The 22,376-nt window shown below is 44.9% G+C and overlaps 1 protein-coding gene and 4 non-coding genes across 5 annotated transcripts; all 5 read right to left on the bottom strand.

Moving 5' to 3' along the window:
* Window positions 1–3,326: 3,326 nt before the first annotated feature.
* Window positions 3,327–3,411, bottom strand: LOC143159155 (small nucleolar RNA SNORD100). Its single transcript, XR_012995146.1, has one exon. It is a non-coding gene; the product is annotated as a small nucleolar RNA SNORD100 (small nucleolar RNA).
* Window positions 3,412–3,747: 336 nt separating this feature from the next.
* RPS12 (ribosomal protein S12) lies at window positions 3,748–7,856 on the bottom strand. The gene is made up of 6 exons (XM_076333632.1): window positions 7,791–7,856; window positions 7,601–7,652; window positions 7,036–7,152; window positions 5,235–5,337; window positions 4,632–4,733; window positions 3,748–3,834 (listed from the first exon to the last, which is right to left on the bottom strand). The coding sequence occupies exons 2-6, from the start codon at window positions 7,612–7,614 to the stop codon at window positions 3,772–3,774; spliced, it is 399 nt and encodes a 132-aa protein (XP_076189747.1). The 5' UTR covers window positions 7,615–7,652; window positions 7,791–7,856; the 3' UTR covers window positions 3,748–3,771.
* LOC143159152 (small nucleolar RNA SNORA33) lies at window positions 4,189–4,323 on the bottom strand. The gene has a single exon (XR_012995143.1). It is a non-coding gene; the product is annotated as a small nucleolar RNA SNORA33 (small nucleolar RNA).
* LOC143159153 (small nucleolar RNA SNORD100) lies at window positions 4,801–4,886 on the bottom strand. The gene has a single exon (XR_012995144.1). It is a non-coding gene; the product is annotated as a small nucleolar RNA SNORD100 (small nucleolar RNA).
* Window positions 6,232–6,303, bottom strand: LOC143159141 (small nucleolar RNA SNORD101). Its single transcript, XR_012995132.1, has one exon. It is a non-coding gene; the product is annotated as a small nucleolar RNA SNORD101 (small nucleolar RNA).
* Window positions 7,857–22,376: the final 14,520 nt, after the last annotated feature.

Genomic DNA, 22,376 nt, shown 5'->3' with positions numbered 1-22,376 from the left:
CTTCTGGCAAAAATATTTAGGAACTGTTGGTTCTGTTCCAATGAAAAAGCTCTGGCATGGAAAGACAGCTGTCATTCCCTAGTATTAATATTCATTGCCATGTAAAACGTTCAAGTGACTTATTTAAAAAAACATAGCCCCGAAGTTAGAGGCATCATTCCATTGTTGCGAAAGAAAGGCTGCCTAACAAACTTGCTCGTGGCCTACAGCTCTCCTGACCTCAACTCCTTTTCCTAGGAGTTAACTGATCATACTTGATAGTGATTAAGAGGAAATGTATAACCCAGCTACTGCTGAAGTAGCGATTCCAATATCCCATGGTATAAATGAAACACAGAAGCCATTTTGATAATGAAGAGAATGTTATTTTTCTCACACTGAAAATAAACAGTTGAAATGTGTTAAACGAAGTAGAATGTTCTGTAAAGTTGAATAGTTGGAGTGTGCTGGACTCTTCTCGAATTGCTCGCAGGTTTAAAATATGTAAAACTCCTTAAGGACCTATTTACATTACAATCAAGACAAATAACTTGACTAAACATAAATTCACAATGTGTTAACAAGTCTTATACAACTACAGGTTCAGTGTGCATCTTCCCTATACGGCTTTAAAAAAAATCCCCCAAAACTAAAACCCAACTTGTTGCAAGGAATTTCACTGCTCCTGTCAGAAGTAAAAAGCAGTCTACTAACTCCAAATCCATGGAAACGGACACCTTACCTACCTTTAGTGCAAATCTGAAACCAGTGCTGCTGTACTACTCTAGCCTAACCAAATGAATGTAACCTTACTGTAACCTTCTTGTAGGTTGTGAATGCTCACAGAACATCTTTTTCTTTACCCAGCGTATCCTATTTCTCTAGTGTTATAGTCGGACAGGAAATCCAGTGATGATACCGCAATGCAGTATTACTTTCAATCAGCTTTCTCCATAAATATTGAGGGAAGTGCAAAGGGGAACAACTCGAGATATTAAATACACAACAAAGTGAACAGCCTTCCACATACTCTATGGAGGTAAAGAACTAACAGCCAACTTCTTCAGAATTTTATTAAAGCAACAGGTTATCAACTTTATGTTTACTCATTCTTTTCAGCAATAGTTGAAGATCATCGTCTCAGAATTACAATTCACCTGGACACAACCATTTCTTCCTTCTTCCACTGATATCCTTCCTATTTTCTCCCTCCAATAGCAAATTAGGAAATAGTCCCCTCTGAAACTTTAGTATGTGGTGGTATTGGTGCTTCACCTCACAAGAAACCATTAGTAGATTTATGAGAAAGTAAGTCGTACCAGCAGAAATTTTCCATGTTGAGTTGACCTCAAGCGAAGTTAAGCTTCACTTAGAAGGGCAAATCCAGTTTAAAAAAAATAAAAATCTAAGATCTATTGTCTGCCCATGCTAAAGCAACCAGAATTTTATCAAACAGCCCTAAAACCTTAAGCAGGTTAGCTTCACATAATCATATACATCCAGAAAGCAAATATCTATACATGACTTACTTGCCTAAACTCCCTTTGTAAGTCAGTGAAGTGTATCTGAACTAGGGACCGTGTTCTTCTCCGTTCTCCTGGGTCATTTAGTGTTAAAAAACAAAATGAAAAGCTGTATTTTAGCCAAAAAGCCAAACATCTGGAAAAGCTCAGTTTGCTTGCACAGGCTTAGCAAAGACTTCCTCAAATTTGAGAAGTCTATGGATTTCATCTTTTTTAAAAATCTTCACACACTACCCTGGAGGAGCCTATTGGATTGCACGTTTGTTACCCTGCATCCAGAGATTTAAGGAATTAAGATGACTTTACTACTCCTAGCAGGTAAAAAATGTTCTGGTACAGAACCATGTTCAATTAAGAAACAATTTTCAACCTCAGCAACACACAGGCCATTGAATCCAGGTACCAAGCTCTGGTTCTGGATCCCAATTCCCTGATAAAACAGCCAGCCAAGGAAAAGCAAACCATAAATCCTATTAAGACTGCCAACACCACCACCATTTCAGACAATTCTTTCTCTAGAATGTAGCTGCAAGCATCATAAAAATACAAAGAACAAATAGCATACGTGTATTTTATACAAAACTCTCAGAAGCAGCAGCTTAAGACAGGACAAACGACGAAGCGTGCTTTGGTGCGCTTCTGTACACAAGAGTCAGACACTCAACATTATTAGCCAAACTCAACTGACAGTTTTTCAAGTTAGTGTCTTTCAACTCCATTTAAAAAGGATTATCCTTACAAATTATTTCTATTCTCAGTGCTTAGGAACCTCCAGTAATTTAATGAAATAAGATCTGCAACTAAGGCTTTTATCTATAGGAGTGAATTTCTGTAATTTCAACTATATTCAAAAGCATCCAAATGGAAAATGGTAACATTCATACATTTGTGTTAAGAACTTCCCTCTATTTGTAATACTAGCTTGACAAACAGTAGCTTTTAATATTTTAGTTAAACTCCTTTACTGAGAAACTCACAGACAAGACTGAACATATGTATCAGTTCAGCGCAAGGATACATTTCCTGTTTTTAGCCAGACTTGGAACAGGCGACTCCATCATTAAGTACGCCTGAAACGGCTACTACAGGAACCTCTCAGAAATCCAAGTCACCCAGATCTAGCTACTAGAAAGCTGTGACAGGGCAAAAAACAAGGCATTTCAAGAGCTTTAATGAGCTGTAACGAAGTGCACCTGAGCCCAGCATCTGGAGAAGGTATCTGCCTCTACACTTGAATGACTAGGGATGTCAAAAAAGGGGTTACAAACTATAATGAAAATTCAAACTCAGGAGCCCAAGAAGTAAACAGAGATACACATTCCTGTCTCCTCAGTCTACAGGTACCCAGCCCCACATACTCACATTCACGTCCTCCTGATCAGCATAATGGAGGAATTCCTTATAACTCCACTTAGAGCTGCTCCACAAAAAAAATGTAAGACACATAAAACAACTTGCAGGAGAGAGAAAAGCAATCTTGAATTCCAGTCCCAATCTCACCTTATCGTCAAAAAGCAGAAAAACTGACAAAAACCACAAGTACTGTACATGATCCAACTACTAGGGAAACCAAGACACCAGGCAAGTCAGAATTCAACACTGCCTTGTTTGAGCAGTGAGATCTCAATTACTTGGCTACCTTAACTACTGAGAACGCCTACAGAATCAGATCTAGACATACAGGACAGTACTTCTTACAAGAAGCTAATTCTACCCATAATTTGCTTCAGAACTGAGTGGGGGCAGGGGGGCCACCCATGAAAACACACCTTGTGTCAAGTAAGTTCCCTGAATAAATTAAGATAGCATTTAAAAAATCCCTGCAACATCTCAGAAGATTTGGGTAACGGTTAAGGCTGTTCTCCTCATTTGTTTCAGCAGAGGGAGCCAAATTTTCATCACAGATGCAGCAGTACTTCGGACTTTCCCTAACAAGTTACTCAGAATCCCTGCAGAAGCACAGACCTAAGCACTGTCAAGCAAAGGTAGCAATCAACTGTCAGCATTTTTGCAACTGAGAAACTGTGCGAAGTTCCGTAAGTTGATAACCTCTGGGGCAGGAACAGGAAACAGAAGCACCCTAGAACAGGAATGGCAGGGATTACCGTTATCTTTTTAGCAAGCTGAGTTAACATACTAATAAACTACACCAAGACCAGCAAAGTCCTTTCATCTTCTGATGTTATCCATTGCAACTCAAAAAACTATTCCACAAATACCCACCCATTAATCACACACACACACGTCAGGTTCAAAATTTATTTTCCATTCATTTCTTGCACTTGAAGTACTCTTCGATGACATCTTTGGCCTGAGATTCCTTGCCGTAGTCCTGTAACACAAGATAACACATTAGTAACATACAGACCCATTCAAGATTTTACAACCTATTTTTAAAAGGACAACTGAGATTGGGAATGCCTTGAGGAAATGCCTTGAGGAAAAAGTGTCAAATATTCTCAAAATTCCATACTAGTAACCTCAAGCGATCTGCCAGCTGCTTTCCCTTCTTTCTCTTATAAATGACTACTCTAATAAAGGACTATTCTATTTCATTCAAGTGTAACAGCCATTGGTATGGATTCAAACAAATTCATCATTTCTGCTTAAAGAAAGCCAAGTAAAGCGTACGACACAGTAACAGAAGTAGGAAAACACATGCAGAAGGCATTAGCCTTTATTGTGAAGATGTAGCCATCTCCTGGGACCTCAAAGACAACAAAGTCTTCAAGGCTCGTACTGTGGCTTTACTTTACCAGCTTTATTTTAAAATATGCTCTGCAAAACATTTTCAAGTTGAGCAGACACATTTAACTGGCATTTTTTCTTTCAACAAAACTTCATCTCTTCTAGTTAAAAGGTCTTTCCTTTAATGCTTACTGGCAAGCGGGCACAGATACTTTAAGGACGGAACCATTAACTCACAAAATTAAATAGGAGTATTTTAAATAAACATGAAAGGGAATATAGAAGAGGGAAGCAGTTCACTTTCACTATCAACAATGGAAAGCAACTGTTTTAAAAAAATAATCTAAGAGCTCTATTTAATAGTCCCTTATCAAGAGCATCCTAATCTTTACTGCTTATTTTCAGAAGTCAAGAAATAAGCTAGAATTAACATCATCTTACTTTGACAACCACACAACTGCAGCCCACTACTTTGCGAGGTTTTCCTTCTCTGTCAATCTTGCAGAGACCTACCCATTCACCCAGTTTCTTGTTGTCATCAACCTGTGTAAAACATTGCATCACATTAGAACTAGTAATTTCTAACATAACTGGGTTCAGCAAAAAAGCCGCTGTACTCTCAGAAGTATTGGGTAACGGATGGCTCTTTCCTCACAAGTATCAGTAGAGGGAGCCAAAGTATCATCATTGTACAGCTCCGAAGTATTTTAATTTGAAGAATCATGTTAAGACTCCTCCCATGCTCCACGACCACTTGCAGTATTAATTCTATTTATTGTTATACAGGACAAAAACTCATTTCAACTTTGTAAAATACCTGATACACATCCTATGCCATTTACATCCAGTTTTTGTACTGCTTATATGACAATCACATAGAACTAAAACCATCTCTACTGCTAAGAGAAATTTTGCATAGATAAGCCATATACAGAATTACAGCATAGCATTTCAAAAGTTCAGCTCTCTATATGCTGAAACAAGCAGTTTATATTGCAAGCAGGATAACCGTTCCAAGCTTGTGTCTAAAGTTCTGACACTCACCTTTATTAAGTTGATCTGATGTTCTGCACAAAGTGCTTCAACTAACTTTACATACGTGGGTTCATCACAATTTGAAGCCAGAACACAAAGATGGGCTTGGCGTCTAAAAAAAATGAGAACTGACAAATGTAACTTCAGACGCTGCTTAAACTTTCTTTAATAATCAAAACTGCAAAGACCAAAATTCAGCATGTGCATCTCTAGACAACCACTTCCCAAGTTTAATTTTTGGTTTTGAGACACCATAAGCTTTTGAAATACTAAATACACTTTTGATATGATCTACTACTTTTTATGTTTTTCATATACATAACAGACTACTCATACATTGTTAGCTTTATTATCAGATTCTATTCCAGTTTCAGAAGCTCCTAAAAATCCCACTAAATAAATTCTCAGCCATTGGAAGGTGGTGTAATGACTGGATAAACACCAGGTCCCATAAAGACCTGGTGTCACTGTTAGAAAGCTACTAAGTTACAAGTTGCTTTTTCTTGTTTACCTCAGATTACAATAACTTAACATTAGAATTGTAATTATTAAAAGCTTGAATTTCCATGTCAAGTTGTTATAAGCTCTTCAGAACAATCTTTTCTACTTACGTTCAAAGAAGCTGTTATGACAGGGCCCCAATTCTAATTAGGCTCTTTGTATACTGTGGTACAATGTTAAGAATACCAAAGGGATACCTGACAACAGAGAGAGCTGTATAGGTCTTCTATGCTTAACCTGATGTAATTTGACCACTGCAAACAAAGTCAGTTTTCTCTATGGCTGCCTTCATCGTGAGTTTCACCAGAATGTTTCAGAAACATTTCCAAGCAAGAACCACCACACACAAATGTATGTAAACCTTGTACATACATCATCCTCTTAACACACAGCATACGAAGTTGTAGCTGAACTCAGAAGAACTGTTACAAACTAGTTGTCAGTCACCTAAGTTGTATTTCTCTTTCATTATCTGGTACCTTGTCTTAGAGCTTTTCGCATACAGGTTTGTCAGACTGCTGTTCTCACTCATGAGAGTGAAGGGGTATCCGACAAATTGTTAAGTCATCACCCAAACACTGTAGCATTACACTTAAGCACTGTCTATTCTTAAAAGTATGTGCCTATATATAGACACATACACACAGGTGTGTGCATGTATAGATACACATACAGTACTTCACCCTACCAAGAAACCATAACTAATTACCATGGTTTGCACATATGTGACAAGTTTAGTATTGTTTTGATATTGTACCAAAGCAATTATTTACAGCTGCAACACAAAATGAACCTAGCAAAAAAGGCAAGCTATGAATTTCAGTTTTTCTTCATAAAAACTAAACCAACTCTTCCAGGTTAAGTCTGACATACGTATTAACCCTCCCAATTAACATTCTTCGAAAGTTTTGAGAAGAGTTTATCATTTCTTAAAACACAAGGTTTTTGAGCCCCAGATTTCCATAGCTACATACCGCAAGCACCATTCCATTTTCTTCACAAAACCAATCCACATGAAAACTCGATGGCACTAGGGTCACGAAAAGACAGAACACTGTCTAACTAACTACACTAGATGCTGTTATTCTTGAGTCACTGAGTTTAGCGTCTGTATTTTAAGATCACAATTAAGAACCCCGAAACAGAGATAGCAAAAGACAAAACTCCTTGGCAGAAAAACAAGTTCTTGCAAAAGCTTTCAATTAAACATCTAGACAAAGTGAGCACTGTATGTGTTCAACATACCTCATCACAACATACCTCATCCAGTTTTGCTATTCACCGTAGACAAAATGGGAACACCACTTACTTGTCCAAGGCTTTGGCCGCTTCACGAATACCACGAGCTAGGCCATCATGGATAAGTGCGGTCTTCAGCACTTCTTGCAGGGCGGTGTTAACATCCATTACACCTCCAGCAGTAATGCTAAGGAGAAGACAGATGATATTGCTCTGATCGCGCCAACGTCTTACAACTCTAAGCAAAAGCTTCCCGTTCTCCTGCAGGCATCCAATCGTTAAAAAAAAAAATACAGAAAGCAGGCAAGCTAAAGAACCAAGCCCAAGGAGAAACTGAAAAGAAGAAACTAAGAGAGGTTAAATCCTCGCGGCGAGCCAGCCAGCTGCGCGCTCTCCACGCTCCCTCACGGAGGGGAAGCCATGCACACCGCCGCCCTGTCAGCCAGACCCCAGGCCGAGCACCCCGCCTCCGCCCGCAGGAAGCATGCGGCAGATCCACGGCGCGGCCTGCGCAGGCCGCGCGCGGCCGGGGCCGCAAGGCCCGACACGGAGCGGCGCGAAACGGCGCGGTCAGGCGAGACGCGGCCCGCGCGGCCCCCCCGCCCGCCGCCCCCAACGGCCCCGGCCCCACTCACCCTTCCTCGGCCATGGCGCTCTCGGTGGGTGCTGTTCCCGCCCGGGTTCCTGCTGCAAATACAGACACAGGCCGCCCCGGTGAGTGGCGCCGGCCGCCCCGGGGCCCCCGCCCGGCCCGCTCCCGCCGCGATGCCCCGCCGGCCGCGGGGATTCAGCCCGGCAGGCCCCGGCGCCATGACGGCTACTCACCCCGGCACCACCGCGAGCCGCAAGCAAAAGAGAGAGGCGGGCCTTCCGCCTCACGCTCTTATAGCGCGCGAGGACCCCAGCCCGCGCGCGCGCGGAGGCTGTCCGCGGCGCTGCCTGATCCGCCACCTCGCCCGCCGAGCGCCCGCTCCCGCGTAGCCACGGCGGCGGCGGCGGCGGAGGAGGGGCCGCGGGGCCTCCCTCCCTCCCTCGGTGCCAGAGCAGGCCCGGCCCGGCCGACAGGGAGCGCGGCCTCCTGGGGGGAAAGCCAACTGCAGCAGCCGGGTAGGGGCCGCCTGGGGCTAGGGGCCACCTGGGGCTGGGTCCCATCATCTTCCCTAGAGCAGTGAGTGCACCTGTTGCTGCTGAAGTGGTCTGGCTTCAGATGGCACTGTTCCTCCGTACCTGGCAGCCTGGAGGAAGATGGGGAACAAACCTTACTTAAATCTCTGCTGTCTTTCGGTGGGGGTTATAGGGCTTAGCTGCGACTCAGAAATCTAAAAAGTGCAACCGCACGTTCCCGTTCCTGTCAGATGCTCACACAGGTTACATGTGGCGTGCGTGGGCAGCACGAGTGATTCAGCTGATGTGTGCGTGTGCAGCATGGCCACCACATTTCAAACATGGTACTTGCTCAGGTGCTGTCAGTCTGACACGGGACTTTGTCCATCCTACCTGTTTCAGACTTGGCAATTTGACCGTCGAGTGGTCTACGTATTGACAACTTTGTAATAAATATGTAGTGACAAAATATAACAAAAATAAGTAACAAACACTGATAGCCATGGTTTGTGGCTCATGCAATCGAACACATTTGTCACCAACATTGTCAGTCACCTTTTCTACAGTATGTCCTTCCTTGATCCTCCTGGCATCGTCAAGCGGCAGGCTGTAGGCTAAATCCAGGTAGTGAGGAGACACTGTCCACACAGTGACCCACCAGGGCTGATGAGGGCAGGGGAGGACAGCGAGGGAAAGTAGAAGCCTCTCAGCTAGCTCAGAACTGTCCCACGGGCCTCAAGCTCAGGCAGCACGACCTTTCTGAGCCTGCACGGGGGAAAGGGCTGGCTGGGGGCTGTGGCTGCAGCACTCCCAGGCTCCAGCTGTCTCTCTCCCTGCTAATGCCAACGCTGAGGCAGTCAGATACATACCCTTTGTATGACAGAGATCTAGAGGGGGCAGAAGCTAATCGGAGAGAAATGTAGTGTGGGGGTGCTCCTCTCCCTGCACTCTGAGCTACCGAGGGCAAACCCAGTAGGAACAACACTGCCCCTTACTCACGCTGACAGCCTCCAAGGTGCACATGGCCACCTCCAACTACTGCCATATATTGCTTGAAACTCTGAACTGCAGCCCCAAGACAGGTCTTCTTATTTAGCAGCTCCTGTGGGACATTTGGCCATGACTTCTCCGCTCCTTCCTCCAGAAAAAGTGGGAACATATAATTTCCTTCATACTGCTCAGACCCCAGAAAGCACACAAATACACACAAATTATAATGCCCACCTTCTTTCCCTCTCCCCAGGGACAATGTTCTTCCCTATATCCATCTATCACTTAACCTTCTTGTGCCCCTTAAAAAGCCCCAAAGATGCCTAATCTATAGAGCAGTTTTTGTACTGAGTGGAACAATAAACCATTATCTCTCTCAAGGTCATCACAGGATAACAAGAAGTCCGTAGCCAGCCATAAGACACATCAGTATTGCTGGATAAGTGCAATATATATTCTGTCCAGGAGATGGAAGTATGCATTTCTGAAAGATTTGGATTACAGCAACAGTGATAATCACAGTCAATTTATAATTTAATATTCTAGAAGTAGAATATGCAAAAATAGTTTTCCTAGCACAGTTGCAAGAAAACAAAGCTGCGCCAAGATAAAAGTTATGTTATGTGTAGAGGGGAGGTTTGCATTGGCACTGAACTCTGTGTTGAAATGTTGGTATAGTGTAGTAGGTGTACATATTTGTGTGTAATAATTAATGGAAGTGTGTGATCCTGTTTGAAAGTCCACTCCGCTGCACAGTGTGTTGATGTGAGCTCAGCGTTCATGTGGGTGCTCTGCACGCTATTGGCACTACTCCACCCGCTCCACCTTTCTGTCCAGATTCCTACAAGGAGTAGCTAGTTCCTTAACCTCTGTATTTTCTCTTGGAGTTATGATGTCCATTTAGCACCCTGCAGTTTAAATGCTGGCATACAGCCACGGGGCATGACACGTTTAAACCAAGGATTGCAGTCCCGTGCTAAGAGCGTACTTCTAGTGCACTCAAGGGAGGGTGAGTGGGGTGACAAGCAGAGTGCTAGAAAACCAGGAGCTGCCAGATGCAGTGCAAGAGCCTGCCTGGGCTCTAGAGGGCTGAAGTGGTGTCAGTGCAAACGCTGGCCTGGTGTTTCACTGAGCAGCCAGCCCCAGCAGAGGAACTTGGTCCACTCAAGATTTGCTTATATTATAAACAGCATAACACGTTGTCTATAAACTTGGATTTGGGGAGAGGAAGAGTAACAACAAGCTGCTGTCACATGACATTCGAGAATTTGGATTCTCACCAGCCAGCTGTTCTGGGCAATCGATTTGGACTCACCATCTTGCTGCATATATTTAAAAATCCTTTGGTTATAGCTACTACCCTCTGTGCTCTCCATTCAATTCCTTGACTCCCCCTGACTGTCCCCCCTTTCCGGGGTGGCAGCCTTCCTCTTTTTTCCCTCTGTGATCAAAATGGCAACTGAACTTGGGGGCTTTTTCAGAAGAGCGGTACTGCAGTGAGGATGTAACGGTTCACTCCACCTCAGCAATCCTCTTCCTGCTCCTTTTTGCTTTCTCTATTTCTCTCCCTGTCTCTTGCTGTGGTAACCTTTACCTTCACCCTGGCAACCACGACCCACTTTTCTTCAAAATGCCAGACTCCAGTGATAGTTTAAGTGCCGTGCTGTAAACTGGAGGCTCAGGAACTGAGTAATGAGTAGTTCAGACAGCGGCACAGTATGGCGAGGCAGCCAGGTAGGCAGGCAAAAGTGTCATGTATTACAAACTCCCAAGAGAAGTCCATGACATCGTAAACTCTGAACAATCAATTCTGAATTTCAGTTCTGAACAATCCTTGCAAAACTTATTTCCCTCTGGCATCTGTTTCTAGAAATACCAAGCACAGGCATGTGCTAGGATTAGATTTCCAATGTCACAAGATAGAATTATCTCATCTTCCTTCCAAAACAGACATGATTTCTCAGTCTTGTGGAACATCGAGTTGGAAGCCTTCTTGCAAATAACACCAGTGCACATTTCACCCTACTCTTCCTAAACAATTATCTTTTTCATTTCCTGGTCACACAGTCCAAAAAAACGTCGTGCATCATAAAGATGGGAGGCCAGGCTATTTTTACTGATTTTCTTGCCCTATATCCACAGAAGTCCTGCTCACCAGTCCAGAGGGGAGAGATGTGTATTTCCAAGTGCTTCCAGGTAACGGTTCAGAACAGCCAACCACGTGCTGCTACTCAAGAGTGCAAGAGATGTCTGCGTCGAGTTTCAAGCGCCTGGAGAAATTATGGTGAGACCATTCTGTGGTCTCAGAAAGAGGACAAGCTATGGCGTTTCAATACCGATTTGAAAAGAAAAAAGACCTTGATGTCATGGTAACTGAACAAAACAGTTTGCTGGTTTTTGTTGCCTTCCACAGATTCTGCACTAGACTCTCAAAGGATGTGGTTATCATGTGGTTACACTAGACCCATTTTAAACTCTTTCCAAATACCTGTGTGCAGCCACTATGACTTCTGGCAAAAGAAATAGCAATATGATGCAAATAAGCACTGGCTAAGCGATTTCTGGCTTGTAATGCAAAAGTATTTCTAAGATCTCTACAAATATACAGAACAATAATAAGGGAGATGTATTCCCACGTGCTGAGCATTTCAGAATGCCCTGGATGTCTATGAAGGAAACTGCTCTTAAAGCAATTGTTCTTAATATGTTTTTGTCTTGTGGACATAAGCAATGGATGTAGACTCTATTTGTAGTATTGGAGCTAGTGCTCCAAGGTTCGAATTCTACATATGATTTGGGATCTGAAAGGAAAGATACATTTTTTTAAAGTTGCTGCAGACATGACATAAGCAAGAAGGGCTTGTATGCTTTTAAAAAAATGATTTTTGTTAGACTTGAAAAAGTATTGTGACAGGCTGGTAACAAGTCCCAGTTCAAAGGTTACCAAATATTTATAGCTTACGAAGAATATATGAAGAAATAACAAACATGTTCCATCAAACAGTTTCTTCTGGCAATAATGAGCAGTGCGTAAGTAAACTGTTTGCATGCATAGGGAGTTCACAGCCCCATTTCATTACTGGAGCCATAGCTCATGCTGATCACAGTGCATCACTGCTACTTCCCACACTTCATTGACTTTGTGGAAATCTGACTCCATAGGCTTTATTGGATTACTCACTACTCACATGTAATTATTAATGAGAGGAGGACTGGGTTTTGAAAGGAGTTGGAATCTGTTGAGTGAGAGTCTAGACTGAGAAGAGCAAGTAGTTGGAGTGAAAACTACTGCACCTCCTGAACATAATTGACTGTCTATCTCTAGCCACAAAATGAAAGCTTTATTATCTCTCCACAATTTTAATCTCTCTCTACAAGTTTCTCTTATTCGCTCTATTTGTGTGTCATGCTTTGCATATATCACCTTTTTCTTGTTATCCTTTTGCCGAACTCAGGATGACTTAGAATCATAGAATCATAGAATCATTGAGGTTGGAAAAGACCTCTAAGATCATCGAGTCCAACCGTCAACACACCACCACCATGCCCACTAAACCATGTCCCTAAGCGCCTCATCTACTCGTCTTTTAAATACCTCCAGGGATGGGGACTCCACCACTTCCCTGGGCAGCCTGTTCCAATGTTTCACCACTCCTTCAGTAAAGACATTTTTCCTCACGTCCAATCTAAACCTCCCCTGGGTGCAACTTGAGGCCATTTCCTCTCGTCCTATCGCTTGTTACTTGGGAGAAGAGACCGACCCCCACCTCGCTACAACCTCCTTTCAGGTAGTTGTAGAGAGCGATGAGGTCTCCCCTGAGCCTCCTTTTCTGCAGGCTAAACAACCCCAGTTCCCTCAGCCGCTCCTCATCAGACTTGTTCTCCAGACCCCTCACCAGCCTCGTTGCCCTTCTCTGGACACGCTCCAGCACCTCAACGTCCTTCTTGTAGTGAGGGGCCCAAAACTGAACACAGTATTCGAGGTGCGGCCTCACCAGGGCCGAGTACAGGGGCACGATCACTTCCCTACTCCTGCTGGCCACACTATTTCTGATACAGGCCAGGATGCCATTGGCCTTCTTGGCCGCCTGGGCACACTGCCGGCTCATGTTCAGCCGGCTGTCGACTAACACCCCCAGGTCCTTCTCTGCTGGGCAGCTTTCCAGCCACTCTTCCCCAAGCCTGTAGCGCTGCATGGGGTTGTTGTGGCCGAAGTGCAGGACCCGGCACTTGGCCTTGTTGAATCTCATACAGTTGGCCTCGGCCCATCGATCCAGCCTGTCCAGGTCCCTCTGCAGAGCCTTCCTGCCCTCGAGCAGATCAACACTCCCGCCCAACTTGGTGTCGTCTGCAAACTTACTGAGGGTGCACTCAATCCCCTCATCCAGATCATCGATAAAGATATTAAACAAGACCGGCCCCAGTACTGAGCCCTGGGGAACACCGCTCATGACCGGCCGCCAACTGGGTTTAACTCCATTCACCACAACTCTCTGGGCCCGGCCGTCCAGCCAGTTTTTTACCCAGCACAGAGTACACCTGTTTAAGCCGTGAGCCGCCAGCTTCTCTAGGAGAATGCTGTGGGAGACGGTGTCAAAGGCCTTGCTGAAGTCCAGGTAGACCACATCCACAGCCTTTCCCTCATCCACTAGGCGGGTCACCTGGTCATAGAAGGAGATCAGGTTGGTCAAGCAGGACCTGCCTCTCATGAACCCGTGCTGGCTAGGCCTGATCCCCTGGTTGTCCCGCACGTGCCTTGTGAGCGCCCTCAAGATGAACCGCTCCATAATCTTCCCCGGCACCGAGGTCAGGCTGACAGGCCTGTAGTTCCCCGGATCCTCCTTCTGGCCCTTCTTGTAGATGGGCGTCACATTGGCAAGCCTCCAGTCGTCCGGGACCTCCCCCGTTAACCAGGACTGCTGATAAATGATGGAGAGTGGCTTGGCAAGCTCCTCCGCCAGCTCCCTCAGCGCTCTTAGGTGGATCCCATCTGGCCCCATAGACTTGTGAGCGTCCAGGTGGCGTAGCAGGTCATTGACTGCTTCCTCTTGGATTACGGGGGGTTCATCCTGCTCACTGTCCCCGTCTTCCAGCTCGGGGGGCCGAGTACCCTGAGGATAACTGGTCTGCCTGTTAAAGACTGAGGCAAAGAAGGCATTGAGTACCTCAGCCTTTTCCTCATCCTCAGTGACAATGTTCCCCCCTGTATCCAATAAAGGATGGAGATTTTCCTTGGCTCTCTTCTTGTCATTAATATACTTGTAAAAACTTTTTTTGTTGTCTTTAACGACAGCGGCCAGATTGCGTTCTAGCTGGGCTTTTGCCTTTCTCATTTGCAAGTGTTCTTCCTCTTTTTTGGGGGCGTAAGGCTGTTCAAGGGGCAGTATCTACGAAAAGGATTTACGTTTCCGTGTTTTTCTGGAGGCAGGCAGGAAAAGATCAAGGTAGTTCTTAGGGATTTTTTTAACTTCACAGCCATAATATATGCCACACACGATATATTATCAAAATAGGCTTCCCCAAAGGAATGTGTGGCTGTTGTTCTTTGTGGCTGCTGAATAGTTTTAAAGTTCCCTAATCCTGTGATAAGAAAGTAATTCTGCTTTTTCTTATCACATGGAGTGTGGGATTCTAAAGTTAGCTACATGGCAACCTTTGCTCTGCAATGCCTTGTTATGCATCTTAATATTATAACTGGTGACTAGATGGAATACTGATGGCCTAGTTAAAATAGTGCTTTTAGAAGTAATTACTGTTTTTTCTCTTCAAGCAATAGGTGGTCTGTCTTTCACTAAATTTTGAAGAGGTCCCCAGCTCATGCCTCATCTCCTTCCTCACTTTCCTCCCCTCCCGTTAGGAACTTGTGACAAATGGATTGAGTACATCACCTCTTCCTCATCTCCAGCCTGAATTTACTCCTGGCCAGTTTATAGCTATTGATTCTTGTGACAACTTTGTCATTCAGCTCTTCTGTTACTGTTTTGTGGTTCCTGTAACTTGCTAGAGGCTGTGGAGATGATCTTCAATCTTACTTGGTCTACCAGTCCTAAGAAGCCATCCTGAATCTCCCTTTGGTATGGAAGACAGAGACGTTACAGCTCTTCTTAAAACAGATGAATGCCTGTGCTTACTGTCGTGGTTTAATCTCAGTCGGCAACTAAGCACCACGCAGCCACTCGCTCACTCCCCGCCACCCGGTGGGATGGGGGAGAGAATTGGAAGAGCACAAGTGAGAAAAACTCGTGGGTTGAGATAAAAACAGTTAATAATTGAAATAAAATGATAATAATAATAATATGATAATAATAATAATACACAAAACAAGTGATGCACAGTACAATTGCTCACCACCCGCCGACCGATGCCCAGCCAGTCCCCGAGCAGCGGCCCCCCCGGCCAGCTTTCCCCAGTTTATGTACTGCGCATGACGTCACATGGTATGGAACGTCCCTTTGGCCAGTTTGGCTGTGCCCCCTCCCAGCTTCTTGTGCACCTCCAGCCTTCTCAGTCAGTAGAGCATGGGAAACTAAAAAGTCCTTGGCTAGTGTAAGCGTTACCTAGCAACAACTAAAACATCAACTGTTGTTGATGCCTTATCAACTTTGTTCTCATCCTAAATCCAAAACACAGCACTGTACCAGCTACTAGGAAGGAAATTAACTCTATCCCTGCCGAAACCAGGACAATATCCACCCCTTATTCTATACCATCTGCGTCATGCTCAAGTCTCATATTTTCCAGTACGTTTTCATTAATCACCACCCCCTTTATATATATATACACACACACACACACACACACACACACACACAGAGATATCATTCCCTTATGTCGTGCCATTTGCCAAAGCAGAGGGAAGGAGCAGTCACTCAATGTGAGGGATCAGCAGACTTCGTTTATTAGAATACAATCATCACACTTTATAGGTTCCTTAATTAGCTCATACATATTACAAAAGCCAAGCTCCTTATTGGTTAGTAGCCTAAATGCCAGCCTTTACATACACATCTTGTTTCTCCCAACATTTACATACACATCTTGTTTCTCCCAACACCCTGTTTCCTCCAGCTGCCGTTCCCTTTTGCTAACCACAACTTTCTTGTCGGCTTTATGCCGGAGTAAACAAGATCAGTGTGTCCTTGCACTTTATTAGTTCTCACACCAGCTGTTTTCGCCACTTCTTGAGATCCTGCTGACTTATCAATTCTATGTTGACATGCCTCTGCTCAGCCAGCCAGTCTCCCACAATTCCCCCGTTTTTATTTTGGGCTAGCCAAGCGTCACTAGATATACGTGTTATTAATCGTTTAATACAAGACAAAGCACAACTAAACAACAATAATCCTATAATCACTATTATTAGTATTAATATTAGGCTCTGAATTATTCCCTTTAACCACCCTCCTAGGCCTAGCCAATTAGTTAGCCCTTCTCATTGGTAGCTGCCGGCTGGTCTCGCCGATCTGTGCCTCCTCCTTATCCTGGGTGTTGTTCCGCTGTTGTTGTTCATCACGTAGTGAGGCTCCTTCTTCTGCTCAGGGAAGGATGGTCAAGGTCACCAGCCGTTTTTGTCAGCATATCCCTGCTACTGTTAAAAACATCGGTTGCTCAGGGATACTAGATCGTGCCCCTGCTGTACCAGCCACTCCTCCACAATTCCCCCTTCTTGTTTTTGAGCAACCCAGACTTGATTAACAATTTTCATAATTGCTTTCTTCACACAGCTAAAAATTATACAAGAGCATATACTTATTACTAATATAACAATTAAAATGCATAAGCTTTCTTTTATTAAACTTATTATCCAAGATGGCAGTTCCCCAAATATATTCTTAAGCCAGGTATCGAATAACCCGTGATCTTGTTGAATATTCTTGGTGTGGTCCTTTAACCATTGTAGCTGTTTGTGGATTGACTCCCCATGGTCAGACAGATTCATACAACACATCCCTTCAAAATCCTCACACCCATGTCCTTATGCTAATAACAGAAAGTCAATAGCAGCTCTATTCTGTAAAATTGCATGATGGAAGCTATCCTGATCTGCAAGTAATTTTTCAATAAGCTCTGTTGTCATATCAGCCTGCTTTTTAGCCCAACAAGCTAATTTCCCTACCTCATTTAGGGCCCTCGCAGCTGCAGCGCCTGGTACAAATAGTGAAAGGAAGACCTTTTCGGTGTCGCTAGGTAGAATTACGTCATCACGACAGTCTGGGGAAAGACCCGTGGCGGCTCTTTTTCGTCTTTGTTGCTGCTCTTTTCTTGTTACGGTTTTCCACCAATTTTCTCCCGGAGCCAGCAGGGTCAATTTTCCTAAGTAGCATGGCCCTCCTACAGCATTTGCTGGGATACCCTGCCAGGCCCTGTCCCCACATATTAAAAATACCTGTGGGGGCAACGCCTTTGGGGTACCATTGTTCCAGATCCCTATTCCTCCCTTTGTTTCCGCTCCAGCCGCTCCTAAAGCATAGCTATTACCACTGTCATTGGTACCACAAAAATCGCCCGCATCCTGATACTTGTAGTAAGATGCGTGAGAGGTGACATTAGTCCACCCTGTCCAATTTCTTGCCTGGTAGAAGTGGATACCCGTCTGTAGGGGTCCCCCAAATATAAAACATGTCTGAGTCCAATTTTTAGATGTATTTCCAACTCGCATCGACCCTAATAGTTCCAACTCCTGGGGATTCCAGGGTAGCGAGTGATTTAATCCTTTTATCAAGTTAGCACTACAGTTGCTAGTTGCAGTCACATTAGTACAACTGCCAGTACTGAACCTGGCAAAGTCACCTTCCTTATATCCAGGCATACCTAACAAACAAGTCCTAAACGGCTCAGTTGCTGAGGCGAGGGAAAGGCAAAATGCGGGCTGCCCTGTTTTATTTGCCCAGGTTACCCACATATTTTCCCTTGGGTTAATGCGATGTATAGTTGCCGACCCTGGGATTATTAAGATTAGCCCAATTACAATCACATCTGCCTGGCTCAACATTTTCTCTTCTAGGTGAATTGCCTCTTTTTTTTTTTTTTTTTTTTTTTTTTTTATAAACAATAATCAATTTGGCAGTTTCGTGGACTGTATTTCGTGTCCAGTGGTTATTAATATTCTATACAGCACTATTTCTTTCAGATAGCAAGTTTCAGATCACCTTTGTGCGCACGTGCACCGGGCCCACCACTTCTTATCACAATGGTAACACTGACACAATACTCACGGTACACACTGTAGGCACTCTTTGTTTTTGTTTTTTTTTTGTTTGTTGTTTGTTTTTTTTTCCTTTTTTTTTTTTTTCTCTCTCTTTTTTTTTTTTCTCTCTTTTTTTTTTTTTTTTTTTTTTTTCCCACATATCGCCCCCCACAAGCGATCGACAAAATGACTATACGCTTCAGTGGCACCTTGCTGTACAGAACTAAAGGATGGAGTGGACGAACCGGGTAAGGCTAAAAAGGCATCTAGCACCAGTTTGGCAGACAACTGCAACAAAGCAATAGGAAAAAACAACTGAGCATTAATATCATTAAACCTTCCCGTCCCCGTTATCATTTCCACGGTAATCCCATAGAGGGGATCCCCCTGCGTTTGATGCTGTGCCGCAGCACTTGCCGCCCGCCGTGACCATTCCGACCCCCACAACAAATACTGCGTAGGTGACAATAAAAGCCGCATAAGGTTTTGGCAGTCAGCAGGGCACATCAGGTCAGCCGAAAAGATCCAGATTACAATTTGACGTGAAGCTTCTGATTTTATCCCATACTGGGACACAGTGTTTTTTGCTTGCTGAAGGATTTTCCAATCGTGAGGTGCCCACTTATTGCCGTTATTCTCTTGCAGCACAGGAAAAGCACTCGCCCCCAAGCTGGATACCGCTTGCCACTGCCCGTCCAGCATAGCGTCTCTAGCCACTTCGCTCCAGCGTCTGGGCTGAACCGTCGCTGGTGGTCCAGAGAGGCAAGGGGGTAGGGATTCCCCTGATGCCCCGGACAGGTGTTCTATTCCTCCCCTCTGGGCTGTAATTGTTAAGTCCTGTAACTGTTGCACCACCTTCTTCAGGAGCTCATTAGTCCCAGCCATACTCTGTTCTTTGCTGTCACCCTGTGGTGGAGTAGACGCACCTGAAGAGACTCCTAGAGGTGGGGCTGTTGGCCACGGAGGGGTTAACGGAACCAGCCGCTCCTCCTCTCCGGGTCGTCGCTCTTCCGCGACCGTCTCAGGTGAAAGAGGGGCCCCGTTACCGCTAGTTTCTGCATCTTTGCAGTCCGTAAGCGGAGGGTACGTTTCAAGCAGTTCAGAAGCGCCGTCACCCCCCAGAACACTATACTTGGCTTCCAAGGCAGTTCGTTTGGGGGTACCCGACATACCTCGGACTGCCGACGGCCCAAAGAACCGAAACAGTCCAGATGTTGTATTCTTCGGTCTATCAGGCAAGGGTTCTGGGGCTAGCATTTGAGTGGCTGCACAAGCCACCTTTCTTTCAGCTTTCATGGCTTTTAAAGTCTCTGATACAGACCTCCATAGTTCCCGCACTGTTTTAATCTCCTTCTTTGACTTTTCATCCCCCGTGATAGTCTGCTCCCACATAGTATTGCCAAGCTCTCGCCACTCAAGGTCAGAAAAAATAGTTTGACTGTCCTTAAAATGTCCCCAACGTTGTCCTAATCAACGCACATAATTGTTTTACCGTTGTCTCGATCCCTCTCTTGGAGAGGATGCTTACGAGCAACACAGCTGCCGCCTCTGTTTCCATGATAGCGGTCGCTCACTGGGAGGCAGTTGGCCAGACTGCTCCGTTATCAGTCCGTATTAGAATCTGAAAAAATTCCCCGGGCTACCCCATACTCTAACAAGTCAGGGAGTTCCTTCTTTAAATCTACCCCTTCTGTGCCCCGCTTCTCTAAGAAGCATTTGAGCAAGTTATACGCCGCTTGCCTGTTCATACCTTTAAAGAGCGCTCTATTGCAGCCTTTGCAGACTTCGGCGGCGCGTAGCTGGCGGGACAGCCTCTTTAGGTGCTCCCGGGTGCGGGGACGAATATCCCTTTCACCTCCTGCGCTGCTTACAGGACCGCACTTTAGTTCTCTACTGGCCGTGGCTTCCGGACTCCGCTATCGGGTCGCCGGGTCCCTTGTTCGGGCGCCAAATGTCGTGCCATTTGCCAAAGCAGAGGGAAGGAGCAGTCACTCAATGTGAGGGATCAGCAGACTTCGTTTATTAGAATACAATCATCACACTTTATAGGTTCCTTAATTAGCTCATACATATTACAAAAGCCAAGCTCCTTATTGGTTAGTAGCCTAAATGCCAGCCTTTACATACACATCTTGTTTCTCCCAACATTTACATACACATCTTGTTTCTCCCAACACCCTGTTTCCTCCAGCTGCCGTTCCCTTTTGCTAACCACAACTTTCTTGTCGGCTTTATGCCGGAGTAAACAAGATCAGTGTGTCCTTGCACTTTATTAGTTCTCACACCAGCTGTTTTCGCCACTTCTTGAGATCCTGCTGACTTATCAATTCTATGTTGACATGCCTCTGCTCAGCCAGCCAGTCTCCCACACCCTTAGTCTGTGGGCCATCCCTCTAAAACGTTCGGTGAGTTCATTTAGTCCATGACTTCGGGCTCCATCTGTCATAATAATCTTCCAGGGCAGGAAAAAATGGAGATGGTATGTGGTGTTGGATTGTTTCATGTTGAAGTCAGTTCTGGTACCATCATCACTGTGCTTTGCTTGGTTTCACTGAAGTTATTCTTCATTAATCTGGGTGATTCTTATTGTAATAACATTAGTATGGCATATAATATTATTAGTATTATTAGTATATCTGTGTATTATTAGTGTATCTGTGTATTATTAGTATAACTATTATAACTATAATTAGTACTTAACATCACATAATTCAGATCATTAGCTATTCTCACCCAAAATCAAATCCCCTTGAGGTACACATCGGACTCCCCATCCTTCCGCATTATCCACCAAGTGCACCCAGGTCCTTGAGCAAAAGCAATCCCACAGATGGGTTTGCCTCTGCCCGAGGCAGGAATAACCCAAACTGTTTTCCCCAACATATTTTTTATGTGCACTACAGGGACTTTATTCCCATCTACAGTACGTAAAAGTTCTGACTGGGCAGGGCCTGCTCGATTGGCAGATCCCCGAGTGTTGACTAACCAGGTGGCCTTTGCTAAATGCGTATCCCAATGTTTGAACGTCCCGCCACCCATTGCTCTCAGTGTAGTCTTTAACAGTCCATTGTATCGTTCAATTTTCCCAGAAGCTGGTGCATGATAGGGGATGTGATACACCCACTCAATGCCATGCTCTTTGGCCCAGGTGTCTATGAGGTTGTTTCAGAAATGAGTCCCGTTGTCTGACTCAATTCTTTCTGGGGTGCCATGTCGCCATAGGACTTGCTTTTCAAGGCCCAGGATAGTGTTCCGGGCAGTGGCATGGGGCACGGGATATATTTCCAGCCATCTGGTGGTTGCCTCCACCATTGTAAGCACGTGGCGCTTGCCTTGGCGGGTTTGTGGGAGTGTGATATAATCAATCTGCCAGGCCTCCCCATATTTATTTCAGCCATCGTCCTCCATACCAGAGAGGCTTTAACCGCTTGGCTTGCTTGATTGCAGCACGTGTTTTGCATTCATGGATAACCTGCGCAATAGTGTCCATGGTCAAGTCCACCCCTCGATCACGAGCCCGTCTATATGTTGCATCTCTTCCTTGGTGACCTGAGGTGTCATGGGCCCACCGAGCTAGAAATAATTCACCCTTATGTTGCCAGTCCAGATCCACCTAAGCCACTTCAGTCTTAGCAGCCTGATCCACCTGCTGGTTGTTTTGATGTTCTTCAGTGGCCCGACTCTTGGGTACGTGAGCATCTACGTGACGGACTTTTACAACCAGGTTCTCCACCCGGGCAGCAATATCTTGCCACAATGCGCAGCCCAGATGGGTTTGCCTCTGCGCTGCCAGTTGCTCTGCTTCCATTGCTGCAACCACTCCCACAGGGCATTTGCCACCATCCATGAGTCAGTATAGAGATAGAGCACTGGCCACTTTTCTCGGTCAGCAATGTCTAAAGCCAGCTGGATGGCCTTTACTTCTGCAAATTGGCTCGATTCACCTTCTCCTTCAGCAGTTTCTACAACTTGTCGCATAGGACTCCATACAGCAGCTTTCCACCTCCGATGCTTTCCCACAATACGACAGGACCCATCAGTGAACAGAGCATATTGCTTCTCATTTTCTGGTAGTTCATTACACATTGGGGCCTCCTCAGCACATGTCACCTCCTCCTCTGGCGATATTC

Source organism: Aptenodytes patagonicus, chromosome 3, assembly GCF_965638725.1.
Source record: "Aptenodytes patagonicus chromosome 3, bAptPat1.pri.cur, whole genome shotgun sequence".
NCBI classification, from domain to species: Eukaryota; Metazoa; Chordata; class Aves; order Sphenisciformes; family Spheniscidae; genus Aptenodytes; species Aptenodytes patagonicus.
Note: the sequence above shows the minus strand (reverse complement) of the source record. Positions and strands in the feature narration are given on the sequence as shown.